At 47.0% G+C, this 15,517-nt stretch overlaps 1 protein-coding gene across 5 annotated transcripts in view; it reads left to right on the top strand.

The window, feature by feature from the left end:
* Window positions 1-15,517, top strand: part of INPP5B (inositol polyphosphate-5-phosphatase B) — a 1,358,813-nt gene that overhangs the window by 1,016,836 nt on the left and 326,460 nt on the right. For all 5 annotated transcript variants that reach the window (XM_069622659.1, XM_069622660.1, XM_069622658.1 and 2 more), the window contains one exon: window positions 7,494-7,601. In XM_069622659.1, the coding sequence (XP_069478760.1) occupies window positions 7,494-7,601 (108 nt within the window). The remainder of the gene's footprint in view (window positions 1-7,493; window positions 7,602-15,517) is intronic.

Raw genomic sequence — 15,517 nt, 5'->3', positions numbered from 1 at the left:
TGGGTGGGAGGCTGCGGGGGGGTTTCCCACTGCATATATGTCCTAATTGACCTTCTAAATTAGGTCAATTCTCCCGAGGTCAATTCTCCCGAGGTCAATTGTGAAAAGGTCAATTGGTATACAACCTTACTCCGTACTGTCTAACATGGAGAGGAGAGCTGACTCGGCCACATTTAGTCTTCATATTCTAACACTGATTTTCCTTTGCACACATTCTCCTTTACACACTTTTTGTACGAGATAGGGTAGGCATTAGGTTTTGTTTGTATAGGCCATTTTGATTTGACTGATGCAACTAGGACTGTTTTATTTACTGTTTGATTGTAGAGACTAATCCCATCCTAGCTATAGGGCAAAGTATGAGTTTGTCCAAACCCAGAAACTTTACTAAAGGTTTTTACAAATTGTACATACTTGTGATACCATGCCTCTCTTACAGATCACTTTCATACGCTCTCCCCCACTCTCTAGCCCGTTTCCCCTGACCTTTCTCTCTCTATCTTTCTCTCTGACACCTTCACACCACCATACTCAATTGGTGCCTCTCTCTCTCTCTCTCTCTCTCTCTCTCTCTCTCTCTCTCTCTCACACAGTAGCTTACCTGCATTCTTTGACACCACTGCCACAATCTCTTCTACACACATTTCCACCATCCGCTCTCCTCCCTCGATCCACCAACTCCCCTCCCTCGATCCACCAACTCCCCTCTTGACCACACCCCAATGCCTTTCTTCGAGATTTTCCTCTGTAGGCTTTTATATCCCAACCTTTCCCATCTGTGCCTCCCCTTGGTTTCACTTGCCTGCCTGGTCACCTACTCGGTTAGTCAAATCTTCTCCTGCTTTTGCCTCAGGGGGTTGGATTGCTTTTCACATGCTTTATTTGCCCCGCCGCCTTCTTAATCTTCAATGTTTGTACTGCCATGACAAATAAAAATCAGTTCATTTTTGCAGCACTACCTAGCTGCACCAGATTTTCCCTGTGCGATTGTTCTCTCTTGTGATTATGGGCTGGGATCTTTGGTAGCAAGCGTTCCATAGTAGTTTGTTAGTCTGTGTGGCTCCAGTTCGGGTTTTCCTTGCTGCTGTAAGAGCAGATTGCTTCAATATATAAATGCATATGGGAAGGGAGAATGAAGGGAGCAGGATGTTATCTTGCAGGCAGACTCTTAAAAACATGACCTCAAGTGAAATTGCTCTGCATCTGATGTCACGTCACCTTTTGTATACCTTTTTTACTTTTTTGTGGACTTTTATTGGGCCTCCATTTCTTATTTGCTATTGGCAGTGTTTGTTCGGATAGTGGACTTATTCACGCATGGGCATGTGGAGCGAGGACCACAGGTTACCGGGGCAAGGACAGCGGTGGTAAGAATCCGTATTAACTGGATGAGATAATTGTCTATTTATCGAAACCAGATATTGTCTTGGGAGTGGAAGTCCAGTGCCCCTTATGTGAGGAAGAGGAAACCGGAAGAGATATCCGAGGTGGGGGTTTACTGCAGAGCCTCCTTGACTGGAAAGACATCATTGGATGCTACTTCCGGCAATGGAAAATGTAAGACAGACTGTGTTTTATGAATAGGGGTATTTTTGCCAGGCGCAGGATAAATGTGCCGAAAGGCCAAGTTCTAGTATCCCCGAACTTTCCCTTGTCAGGTTACCAATGCCCTACAAAGGTAAGGGTCTGAAGGGCAGATCAAGTCAGTTAGGCGGGATCCCGGTTAGCTGCATGGTATTTTCCTTGACTTGCAAGCAAACAAATAAATCACTTTTGTTTTGCCATTACCCAAAATTGCTGTGTGAGCCTGGTATCTCTGACATTGCGGCATGGTGACTTTTGGTAGGTGTAGTCCTGCAATTGAAACACAAGAAACCGGGCTAGGGCAAAGGCTAATAGAGGCACTGTAGATGGGACAGTGGTATCAATGATTTCACTCCACAGCAGATACTTTGGGGAGTCGGGCACTGGAGTCCCACACAACTCCCTCACCCTACTGCTGGGTTAGGGCCAGCTCTAGGAATACCCTGGTAGACTGCCCACCTCAGGCTAAGAGGCATCCCTGCTCCCCTCTGACAGGATCATGACTCTGACTCTGCCACACTTTACACACAAGGGCTCATTTACCCAGTTCTCAGTATTTCCATGAAGGGGACCATGTTCATGTGTACTTCCGGCCATTATTCCCCTCTCTGTGATAATGTTCATTTTTGATTACATTTGTATAGCACACAGCAGCCCATGGCCATCGAGGCGCTTTTACTTGCGGGGCGCTTAGTTACAGGGTAGGTACAGCTGGAAAATGCATTTCTACATACGTGTTTTACATTGATACATTAAAGTACATCATCGATTTATAAGTGCATTTGAACTTATCCGGCTGAGCAGGTGATAATGGTGTGTATTGGGCGCAGAGAGCCGTTTTCATGGATTTTTTGGAGATCCATGAGGGATGCCTCGCTCCAAATGTTGGTACACCTAAATATAAATCCAGGCATGTTTCCACTTCCTAATGCATTGTGACACGGTCATCTGGAGTAGGCTAGGGGACTAGTATGAGGTGACCTGGGGGGCTGGGTGACGATGTCCGCTATGTGATATAAGACACAGAGGAAGTATATGGAGAGGGCGATTCCCCAGGCACCCCAGTCCGTCACTAGTCTTAGAACACTGGTATCCCAGCCTCCTGCTAAAACTCCTACCCTTAGCATTTGCAGTGAATCTCTAAGAAAGATGGACAGGCCTCAATAGACAAGGAGAAGGGAGAATAGAGCATAACTGGCATGATCAGAAAGGTGAGAAACCGTGAAGCTCCTGGGTTTACAAACTCAAGTGAGAAACATTCCTATCCAGGAAGGGGATTTAAATCCCAGTCTTTGTCGTTTTGTCCCTCACAAACGTCATTGTCCCCTTTGCCAGGTGGATTGTTGCCACTCTCATACACCGGATGCCCTTTGCAGTGTGATTGACCCCTTTAGCATCCCAGTGACGCTCAAGTTTCAATTGCTAAACTTCAGAAAAATAAAACATCATGTACAGAGGACTGTGCCCCTGCATGATGTATTACAGGATACTCTCCCTGAAGGTCCGCTTCCATGGACTCTGTATCAACAAACCGTTCAAACTGAGGCACGTGTTGCAGGCCCAACTCTCGTTTGCAAGAGCTCCGAAACCTGGAGAGTGGGGGGTGTGCAATGATGCACCCGATTAAGGAAAATGGCGGTAGGTTCACTACTGGTGCACAGGAAGGAGCATGAGACTCTGCTGTGCAATCCTCCCACTGGAATGTAAGGTAGAAGTTTCAGAATGGCTGTCAGCCTTAATGTAGGCTCTGCCCACAGACCCTCGCTAGTGCGCAAAACTAAATGGTATGCAGCTGGGAAATCTGCTGTCCTGGCTTCACACAACCAATATGGGAGTGGGGAGGAGTGCAAGCCCCAGCTGGAAGTCGCTAGACAATTAGGCAGTGAGCAGACCATCATTCTTCCTCATGAAAGGGAACAAGTTTGTGTTGGTAGTGTGGGCATTAGGCGTTGGGAGCAGTCAAAGCGAGTTGTGTGCAGAGGAGGAAGATAGATGAGAGAATATCATGGGAGGATGAGAGGAGGTGGTGCAAGGGGGGTTGGGAGTAGGAGGAAAACACATGGAAATGACATGGAAGAGAGTGAAGTTAGGAAGAGTTCAGAAAAGAGGTGGAGGATGACTAACCCATTGTCAGGAAGTGAAGAAGAAAAAAGGAAGAGGGAGTGGAGGAGCAGTCAGCTTAGTCAAGCATTGTGGAACGGGAGATCACCCGAGGGAGGAGGAAAAGAAAAAGTCACACTAGACAGACAAGATGATAATATATTATAAATCATGCCACACAAAATAAAAAGGCAACCAAATAAGTAAGGGCAGGGGAAAAGCAAGTTTAACCCCCACTGGAGTCCAAGTCTCCTAAACCCTTATGCAGGGGAGGAAAGGAAAGGGAGGTAGAAGTGTATCTCAATACTGGGCCCAGGTAACCCACTGCAAACAATGCACTCTTAAGAAAAACTGTTCACTGCTAATAATGATAGCTCAGAAAAAGATGTTCTCTAAATCAGGCAAGGTTCATAAAAGAAAGGAGGACAGTATGTTGTACTGCTAAACAGCACTGCTCAGGAACCCGATGCACTTAACAAGTGCAAGCTCGGGAAACAAGGAATTGTTGGAGGAACAGCAAGGTCAGAAAAGATGAAATCACTACAGTTTACACTGGAAAACAGAAAGAATTCCTGCAACAGAGGGTCATTCACAAAAAGGAGCTCTGCATGGGAGGTCTACTGTAGACTGAAGCAAACTGAATCCTTCCACATTTCAATAATGATGCATGTACCCCTCAGGCATGATCAAAGGTGGCACCTGTCAGCCACAGAGGTTTCACTCCCATCATCAGTCCTTTGTCTGTACGAATGAAGGAAAAGCCATGTGTCAGATTTTCTAGAACATGTAGTCATTGAGGTGACCACACAGATCTGGATTGGAAGAGCACTCTTGTGAAGCAATTCTAGAGCTTTGAGATCTCTATAGACATATGTTTGAAGGTTTAGTAGCAAAGTTCAGCAACGGTTATGGCCTAAGCATCTCCCCTAGAAGTGGGCAGGTGAGCAAAGTTAGTAAATTGTCCGTTTTAGATCTAGTTAAACCCCTGTTTGTGGTCACCAGTGGTGCTAAAACACAATATATGCTCCTATTGAAATGAAGACATTTTCTTCCAGTTCGTTTGTTTTTATTGCCAGGTATTTGGTCACCTACTTTGTGTATTGGGACAAATCTCAGGATGTTGTCACTGCTTCCGTAGGGGGAGCCCTTTCTCTGAGGCCAGAGAAGTGAGACTGCTACTCGATCATTCCCCTGGGGGTGGTACTCCGCTGGTGGATCTCATGGGAGGGAAAGCCCCCTGTTGGACCAGTGACGACTATTGTGGGTGCACTTGGTATCCGGCTAACACCTGCATCTCTCCTTCAGCCGCACTCTCTTCACCCCTACCCTCCTATCCCATATACTTCTATAACATGCAATAAGTAGAAAGGACTGAGACGAGGAAGAATTAGGGGTAGCTATCATGAAATCTAAGCCAAGAAACTGTGACAAGGAAGAGGTGCGGCTCAGCAGGGATCAATCAGAAGAACTTAAATGAACCATCTAGTCTTCAACTACAGACCATAGTGGAAACCAACATAAAAACTGATAAAGGACTTAATCGGCAATAAGACCCTCCCTGGAGGAGCCGAGAGCATTTAGACGCTCGCTGTGGAGACTCAAAGGGGTAAACTGGAATGCTGGAAGATGAGAAGCAAGGTGTCCAGGGGCACGCGAAGAGATGGAGAACCGAGAGGATGTTTGGAGAGAACGCGAACAGCCCACTAGGGTCAGGGACCCCCCAATTTTTGGAGAAGCGACCAAACTACTCTCTTCATCCAAGGGCATGGCAGAAGGGAACCATGGCTGCCAGCCAGGGTCCGGGACCCACAATAGTTTGGAGAAGCATACAACCTACTCTTCTTCGGTGCAGTGCCTGGTAGAAGGGAACCAGGTCTGCCAAACAGGATCTGGGGCCCCCAGAGACGGAGAAGAAGCCTGCAAAAGGTTGGTTGAGGAAGGCAGACATTTCCCTACTAATTGTTGAACTGTATCATAAGCCTAAGGAAAGCTGGGGAACGAAGACATTCCCCCAACAGTTGCAGAAATTGTGTCAGAAGCCTGAGGAAGGCCGGGCAAGGGAGACATCCCCCCCACCAGTGGAAATTGAACTTAGAAAACGTTCAACCCAACTGCCTTTTTTTTCAGGGGCAGGGATGTATTCCTCCGGAACAGGAAGATAGCCTTTATATATAGTTTTGCATAAAGTGGGAGGGACAGAGATAGGATTCGGACATAGGACTTTGTACTTTTACCTATGACATCCTGATATTATATTAGCATTTTGGTTATGGCTGGGAACCCCTCTTAGAGATGGGGCAAGTAAGGGTTTTCTTTTCTTTTTCTCACTTGAATAAATGCGTTTGCCAATCACAGTGATCCCTCCATGTCAGTCTTACTTCTGCACCCTTGTATTATATATAGCATATGTGCATGATAGTCTATTCGTATTAAGCACTTGAATATAAATATATTTTACATTTTCGAAACCTGCTGAAATTTGAATATTTTGAGTGACGGAAAGACCATTATTGCCTTGAGTTTGCAGTTATATGGGATAACGTACCCTTTACCGTATGTTGTAAGGATATTGCAAGTCAACAAGGAGTTCTGTGACCAAATAGAGAAACAATGCAGAAGGCTGTGTTCCCTTTATAAGGCTATGGAATTCTGAGTTGACTTTTAATTTCATTTTTACATATGGTAAAGGGGGTATTTTATTACTTCTAATACATGGATACACACTGTCATCCCCTTTAATACTCGGCTTCTTGCTTAATCTAATTTAAGAGGTCTTCCATTGGCTGAACCATATAATCAATGTACAATCGGTTTGTAATTAAAAAAGCTATCATGCATCTTTGAATGTGTTGCAGGAATATCGTTTAAACATTTAAATAAAATGCTTTGAAAAAAACGTTTTCATTTTGTACTTTAACATTAACTATAACATGCAGCTTCTTTCTTTCTCACATGTTTTAAACTTCAGTAGTGCGCAAATTAGACTTTCCATCTTAAACATTTATTTGGCAATCATTCTCTGTAAAGAGTTCCAGAAAACCATTTAACAAGCAAGGAATTTGAAAAGCTTGCAACAGCTTTAATTGACTGCTGCAGTGGCAAGCAGAATGATCTCTGCTGGCTCAAACAGGTGGCATTGTGATGTCACAACTGAAACGTAAACACGGATAGCAGAGCAGGTGTGCTGTTATTTTCGCATTACAGGTCAGTTGAAATGTCAAAACTAGCCTGTAATAAGAACATTATTTCCAGGCTTTTTATGGCGATATTGCAGGCTATCATGATTAGAAGTCTATAATATTAAATAAGTATCTGTGACAGTGGCTTCACATGCTGCTGCTGCATTTTTTCCTCAGTCTGGCAATTTATTCTGGTCTGCAGGAATTAATCAGCAGCAAGGTTTAGTATGGTATAGGATTTTCTGGCCAAAGTGGAGGATCCTCCTCAGGATTAGTCTGCCATGTGTGAAACGTATCGTGTAGGATCCACACGATGCAATGGATTCTGCTCAAGGTTCCAGAGCAGTATCCGCAATCATTAGGGGATCTTGTGACCTTTGCGATCTCTGCTTGCTCCAGACAGTAATCCAAAGCAATGTCTATGCTCATTTGGGTAACCTTCAACATTAGAAGTTTTTAGCCTTCTTCCATTGCCATCTTGTGTATGCTCAATTAGACGCAAAGGAGTTATCCCCTATTGGGAGTCACACCTCCACCTGCTGTATTCTTCACTATGCAAATTTCACCAAAAAGCAAGCGTGCTTATTTTTATGTTTCACATTAACTGAAAGTAGTCTGCTTTGGTTTCAGACATTGATGCCACTGCTAAAATGTACGGCGGGGAAAGAAAAGCCTCTGGATATCCCTAAGGAGATCTGGATGATGGTGGACCATCTCTACAAAATGGCCTCAAATCAGGTGAGTCAACATAGGATCGTATTCTGGTGCCCTCCGATAATAAACCCTCACATAAACCCTCTTCAAGTTTACAGAAAATATTCAGTTATATGGAAGAATAACATTAGAGGCTTCAAAATGCTTATGGAAATTACCAGTGTCATCGGTTTGTTGCAAATTGTACATAAATTCTGCAAGGCTACTGTGTTCCTATCAGTTTGGGTGTCTTTAAACACCTCGTGCAGGGCCAACATTGACATTCTTTTTTTTTGTTAAAGTTTTTTGGTATTCATACAGCAATACACTACCACTGGTGTGAGATTGTAATGCTACATGATATTCTGTAGTCCACTGCTGCACCTAACTGGGTTTCAAGTAGTCTGAAACATGTCATTCATAATGACAGTAATTACCACATCAAGAGACCGACCTAAGGCTATTGAATAATTTCAACAGGCTACATGTCAGGTTTGTGTGTACTGTCAAATTACATCTGTAGATTGTGTTGATTGCGGGAGGATTATAAATGGCACATAATGGCAGTAAATTGTTAGTTGATGCTGCACAAGAAGAGCAGTAAGTAAGTTGGTAATAACCTATTTAGGAAACAGACAATTGTTTGCAAATTGTGAGCTCAGCCTTTCTTCGCTTAAGACAGTACATGTATTCTAAATAAATTAAAGATTACAGATGACAACAAGGAGTTTGTCTGGGACTTGCATTTTCCTGGTTGGTCATCGAGAGTCTCATAAGGTGAGGCCTAACTCTCCTAATTGGTTTTGGTCGAGGACGAGAGGACAGTTTGGTTTTTGGCAGAAAAATTGAAAATATGTAGTTTTTTGCTAGCGACTAGCACAACATGCATGCTCCTTTCTTCAAGCACTAGTTCAATGAAGGGATGCACACAAAACTCATAAAGACCGAGATTTGAAAACAACCCAGCACTCTTCAAATGTGTTAGCAGCATCTGTCCATTTTTGCAGAGCTAGTTTGTAATGTAGTCCGATCCTGCCTTTATGCCATTGGCAATAATAGGATAAGCTGGTTTATTTATGAGAAGTAGCTGTCAGAGAGGGAGGGAGGGATCACAGTGGAGCCTGGGGAGTGATGGGAACACATTTCAAAACCTGCAGGGGTACAAAGTCTCATAGCAGCATATTCTAGCTTTTTCCTGCAGGTACCTCCACAGGCACATCAGCCACGCCCCCATGTGGCCCCTCCTTCTCACACTTCACCCAGCAGGCCATCCATTTCTCCTTGTAGGATGGGATGGCACCATTATGCCTAAATGCAGCTAATCCTCTGCATCTAATATTCATTGGGTTCCGGCATTGTATGTTTTGCTGGTAGGTTTTTCTTCAGCGGGCCTACACAGTTGTTGTCTAGCCTTTTTGAGACAAAGGTACATATGGCAAAACGGAAGCGTGTGCGCGTCCTTTTTGGGATGCTTCCATCTCTGTATTCACAAGCGCTGCGAAGAGATGTCAGTATCAGCAGTCGCCTCCTCAACTGAATCGCTTACCTCGGTTATGGAGGAGCGTCTCTCTTGTGCAGCGGATGTGGTCTTTGTCGTGTGGATCTCCGACCTTTGAAGAGATAGGGTCTACCCCGAGAGGAAGCCTCTATGCCCAGCTACGTAAGCCAGCTGAGGCTAGAGATCCCACCTTCTGGTGTAGCCCAGCAAGGTTAAAAGACCAATGCGGCAAAAAGCCCAGAGTCTGAGACGGGCTGAGAAGATATCATATAGCGCAGAGGTTTACTGCAGGATAGGGCTGAGGTACATAGAAGCGTCTGAAAAGGATACAGAGTCAGAAGGAGTTCTATACAGCAGAGCAGGCAGAAGCAAGTACCAGCCAAGGCAACAGCTGAAGGCACGGAAAAGGTAATCACTGGGCATAGCGAGCGCTAGCAGCAGAAAAGGCAGAAAGAGAGAGATAAGCAGAGGAGGCAGGAAAGCATCACTAGCTTCTTACCCAGAACCAAGTGGAAGGGTTGCAATGCAGTGAATGCAAGTTCTGGATTGACTGTATGCTGCTGGGCTGGTGCCATCTTTAAAAGACTAGACTGGCAGATGCTGTTCATTTCAGTATGTGCAGGATCATCAATGACGGATCCTCCAGGAGTGCCACAACTTCCAGGGGGATCAAAGCATGACAGGAGACCTTCAGTTCACCTCCACCGCAGGAATTCGAGGACTGGCGGTGAGAGTCATGTCAAACAGAAAGGTAAGTCCTATTTTGTTCATAAGGGCATGAGATGAGACATGTGAGAGGGGTCACATGGAAACTCACCGTCCAACTTTGGTGGGTTCAACTGGGTAAGGGGGCAAGGTCCCTAATATGACTTCCGCCATACCCTGCATTGATGTGCCCACAGGTCACCCTTCTTGGAGGGGCACATACACCTCAAAACCGTTCTGCAGATAACGGGCACAGGAGCAGACAAACCCCTTTCCACTCAAGTCAACTGGCAAACCTTGTGGCTGTATCGGCACGAGAGGGAAAGTTCTGGCCAGTATGTGCAATTACCGCTCACCGAGACGGGTCATATGGACGCTGGTGTTGCTCACACAACTCATCAGATTACAGGAACGATGAACGCTACAAAAAGAAGAAAAGGCGACCCACAGGGATGGTGCGAGAGGTACCAAGGGAAGGACAGCTCTAAATGGGTGATTCACAGGCAGACAGAGCCTTTTGCAGGACTACCCATGGAGGTGGAACAGCCTTGCACCTTACACTGGCGACTCGACCAAAAAAACACATTTGCACACACGAGTCACACACATGGCTGAGTTGCGTAGGAGACACGTCTCTGCAGTGCAAGGGCATGCCATAGAGAAGGAGGAGGCTGGCACATGCTAGTTTAGGGACAATGGCCATGTCCAAATGCGCTCCAGCAACTGTGTGTACGGTACATTCACTGTGCATGCATCCTTTAAGTCCAAGGTCTAGTGGACGGCTCCCACCCGGGGCCCTGCCTCTTGGTATCCAGTGCATGGGAACCCAGCCACCCATATCCAGAGCATGCAAGCCTTGTCATAGTAACAAATTTGCATGACAGTGTTCTGTCACAGAGTTTTGCCCTGGTCTGCGGATGAAGCTTTAATGGCCAAATTCAATCAATGTATGAGTCCAGATAGGAAGTGCTTCTTCAATGATGAAAGGCAACCACGTGTCCCTCTGATCCCCAAAACCCCCCATTAATATACCTGCCCCTCAGACTATTAGTCTTGCATGAAAGAATAGCAGAGATAATGGAATATTTGGGACTGCCTCTACCAGAGACACCACCATCACAAACAGTAGTGCTGGTTGAAGTCCTCATCAATAAGCCTGATAAAACGGGGATTCCACTTCAACCAGACATCCTGGCCGAAGCTAAGCAAATCTGGCAGAAGCCACACAATGGGGCACTCGCAGACATAAGATCAGACTCACGGTGCAGACTGACTCTGGTAGAGAGCCTGTGGTTCAACACAAACCCACCTGCTCACTCTGCGGTGGTCTCTGCAGCTATACATGGGAAACCTTCCTCTTCCTCCTCATCAGGCTCTGGGAGCTCCTCCCTTACCCCCTCAGTTAGGGAGGATAAGACACTGGATGCAGTTGGCAGGAAGGTGTACCTCAATAAAGTGCAATCAAACAATGATGCAATTCTTGCAGTTGGCAAACAAGCTGTGGAGAGGGATGAAGGAATTTGCTGAGGACTTGCAGGTTGAAAGAAAGGAACAATTCCTATTGTCAGCCTCTACTCCCTCCTCCCCTACACTCCCTCAAGTTGGGACAGCAACTTTTCTGGCGGAGATCCGATCGCTCGTAGAGAGCCAGGCCATGAACGAAGTCCCAGCCTCCCAGCAAGGCTTGGGCTTTTACTCCAGGATTTTTGCCATTCAGAAAAAGAACCAGGTGGGCCTGAGAGTTGTGCTGGACCTTTTCACCCTCTACCTGTCCTTACCTCTTCAAAAATTCTCAATGGTTACGCCAGGTTTTTTAGCAGAGACATTGTGCAGGGGAGACTGGATGTGCTCCCTGGATCTGAAGGATGCATACCTTCACATCCTGATATGGCAGCCCCATTGTTCTTTCTTACAGTTCAGGATCATGGGCTACCATTTCCAATACAAGGTCCTTCCTTTTGGCCTCAACTCGGCCCCAGGGTCTTTACCAGACTCATGAATACTGTGGCTGCCCTCCTCAGGACGCAGGGCCTCCACATCTACCCATACCTCGATGACTGGCTCGTCAGGGCTACATCGCCGGAAGCAGTCCACCACGCTTCCCAGGCTCTTATGAACACACTGCACGATCTGGGCTTTTCGCTCAATCTCAAGAAATCGCAGCTACAACCCACGCAAACTCTGACATTCTTGGGACTCATCTAGGACACGTGCTTCGAGAGGGTGTTTCCTACGGAGGACAAGATCACAGCCATCAAAAGGGCCACCACCCACTTCCTCGGCAGAGAGGTCACCTCGGCCTGGTGGTACCAGCACCACCAGGGTCTTTTGGCAGCAGTCCTATTAGCCGTCCCTCATACGAGACTCCGGATGAGGAGGATACAGCTGCACTTCACTGCATCATGGAACTAGGAGCGGGGCTCTCAATCCGAGATGATCATCGTTCCTCCGGACCTCACTCGGTGGTCCAGGGACTGCAACCTATGGACGGGGAAGCCCTTACGGCCTCCCACCACGCAGGTCACCATCACCACGGACTCCTCGCTAGAAGGATGGGGAGCCACCCTGGACGATCTCTCTGTCCACGGCACCTGGACCCGACACGAGCAGGAATACCACATCAATTGGTTGGAGTTGAATGGCATCTGGCTAGCACTCAGGGCATTCCTCCCGCTTATCAGGGGCAAGGTTGTCCTCATCCAGATGGACAACTCGGCCAGCATGTACTATGGCAGCAAGCAGGGAGGCACCAGATCCTCTCCACTGTGCAGACTAGCAATCAGCATGTGGGAGTGGGCCCTGGAAAACGACATCTACCTCACGGCAGTCCACCTTCCGGGGGCATCCAAACTGGAGGCGGACAGGCTCAGGAGGTAGGGAGCGGACAACTACGAGTGGCAGCTAAACAACCCTGTTACTCAGGTGATCTTCAACAGATGAGGTTTCCCCCAAGTGGATCTCTTTGCCACCTGGCACAACAGCAAGAGGCCTCAATTTGCATCCTGGCTTGGAAAGGGCCCAGGCTCCCTGGGTGACTAATTTCGGATTCAGTGGAACGGCATGACGCCTTCCCGCCCACTCCGCTGATTCACAGAGTGATTTGCAAGATCAAGGAGTCTCGCCAGCTCAACATCATTCTAATAGCTCCATGGTAGCCAGAAAGGCCATGGTTCTCGGAGCTGCTCAGCCTCTCCTAAATGCCTCCGATTCACCTCCTGACTGGCCCAGCACATCTTCTGGCGCAGCAGGGCGGGGGGGCAGGGTCATCCACCCTGCTCCACAGAAGCTGGCCCTCACAGCGTGGTTCCTGAGCAGATAACGCTAAGGCACCTCAGCCTGTCCCAGGCTAATCTGGACATCATGCAGGGCGCAAGGAGCAAGGCCCAGTATATAAAAGTAAATGGACCAGGTTCTGTCACCCGGCAGACCCCAAGGACACCCCCCGGCATGTACTTTGGATGACGTGCTCTCCTTCTAAACACACCTAGCCCACTCAGGCGTGCAGGTGGACACCTACCGCACTTACCTCGCAGCCATCTGGGCTTACAGGAATTCGGAGGAGGGCGTCTTCTCCTCCAATCCGATTGTCAAGAAACATTTGACGGGACTCGCAAGGCTCTACCCGCCAATCAAGAGGCCACACCCTGTTTGGGACCTGAACATAGTCTTGGGCGCACTGACGCACAAACCATTTGAACCAATGGCATCCACGGACATCAGGCTGGTCACCATTAGGACGGCCTTACTATTTGACCTCACCTCGGCGCGCAGAGTCAGTGAAATCCAGGCGCTGGTCGCCTCAGAACCATATACTACCTTTCACATGGACAAAGTCGTCCTGCTGACACAACCAGCATTTTTACCTAAGGTGCCGTCTGCTTTCCATTTAAATAAGGAAATAGTGCTTCCTATGTTTTTTGCTGATTCTAAGGATGAGGCACAGAGAGTTCTGCACTGCCTAGATGTCGGGCGTGTCCTCAAATTGTACCTTGACAGGACCAAGGACTTACGCAAGTCAGACGCCCTATTTGTTACTTTTGGAGGTGCAAGACCAGGCTATCCGGCCTCCAAGGCCTCCTTATCCCGCTGGATGGTCTCGGCCATCAAGGAAGCATACGAAGGGCAGCACAAGCCTCCTCCGGCAAACATGCATGCCCACGCAGTCAGGGCCAAGGCAAATGCCATCGCTTTCCATGTCCCTTGGCAAGTCGTAAGCAGGGCGGCCACATGGGCCACTCCCTTTTACTGTTTGGATGCCGGCTCCAGATCTGATGCGGCTTTCGGACAGGCGGTTCTCAGGAACCTATTCGCTTAGGGAGGTTCTCCTCTCCACCCTGGGGCTACATTCAGTTGTAATCGCCCATGGAGTATGGAGGAAAGGAGACGGGACGTAAGAGTAATTATAAGTTACTCACCGTAGTGACTAACTTACTCCCCTTTCCTCCATACGTCCCACCATCTTCCCCCCTAATAATACTGGTGTCATTAGGCAATGTTAATCTATTGTCGATGCTTCTAAGGGGACTGAGGTGTGGCGCCAGAGGGCAGAGTCAGGGCAGCATATGCTCCCAGGGCCGCACCCCCGCGTGCCTCTAAATTTAAAGGGGAAGAAGGTTTTTCTGGTGAAAAAGGTTCCGTCTCCCGTCTCTTGGAAGTGACGCCCATGCAGTATGGAGGAAAGGGGACTAACGACTAAGAGTGCATTAGTCACTACGGTGAGTAAGTTATCATTTCTGAGCTGGTAATTCCAGCAAGGCCTTTTTGGTTTCTATCACGAAGCCTAGAAATTCTATTCTTTGGACGGGTCGAGGTCTGACTTTTCTGTATTTATGATGAAGCCGAGGGAGGATACCAAGTTGCATACTGTCAGGTCCAATCTTGAGTTTTCCTGCAGGAGTGATGCTGGCCCACCAGACCCCCTAAGTCTGCCCGCCTAACAGTCTCTCAGCAGATAAAACTACCAAGCTGGCAAACCCAAGGGGAAAGGGGAATTGGAGAACAAAACAAAGATAGATCTTCACGGTACTGCACTGATGCCCTCTGGTACTGGATTGCTTGATTGCTCGCCTCAGTGTCTGTGAAATCTAGGAGGAACAATAACATATATATATTGGTATTTATGTAATAAATATGAATACCTGTTCTTTAAATATTTTTGCTTTCCTTTTCCTGAAATACCTGTTGCCTATGCTTTAGTGCTGATAGGCTTTCTTTTCTCTTCAAAAGATGTCGAGCAGAAACTTCTGTAAAACTTGAATAACCTTTTTTGGTCAGCTGATTTGTAATTCTCTTAACTGAATTGCCTTATACTAAAAACTAAACTTATAGTACTTCAAAAGTCCGTGCACACGTAATTAGAGTTGCGTGCACACAATACGAAGACTGTTGATTTGAATGGAATCCGTAGATGCCTTTGAAGCTTCACTTCTGAATTCACGAACCGCTCTTAGTACCGCGCATCCATCTTGCTGAGATGTCAACGAGCCGCGCTTTCAACCGCCGCTCGATTTCTTGACTGAAGAACCACGCATCCATCCGACGCTTGCTGAGATGTCAACGAGCCGCGCACAGCTTGCGTACACGTTTTTTCGTTTTCGGGACGGCACTTAATGAAAGTTAGGTACTTTACTCTAACCTTACAATATCGGCGAATGCAAGACCAAGATACGCTCGCGCACAAAACTAATTTAAAAACACAAATACAACCCGAGCTTAACTGTATTTGTAAATAAAAAATATATATTTATATATGTTTCCG

Source organism: Ambystoma mexicanum, chromosome 11, assembly GCF_040938575.1.
Source record: "Ambystoma mexicanum isolate Mex_15411 chromosome 11, UKY_AmexF1_1, whole genome shotgun sequence".
Taxonomy (NCBI): Eukaryota; Metazoa; Chordata; class Amphibia; order Caudata; family Ambystomatidae; genus Ambystoma; species Ambystoma mexicanum.
The sequence above is the reverse complement of the archived record's forward strand: the minus strand, read 5'-3'. Positions and strand labels throughout refer to the sequence as shown.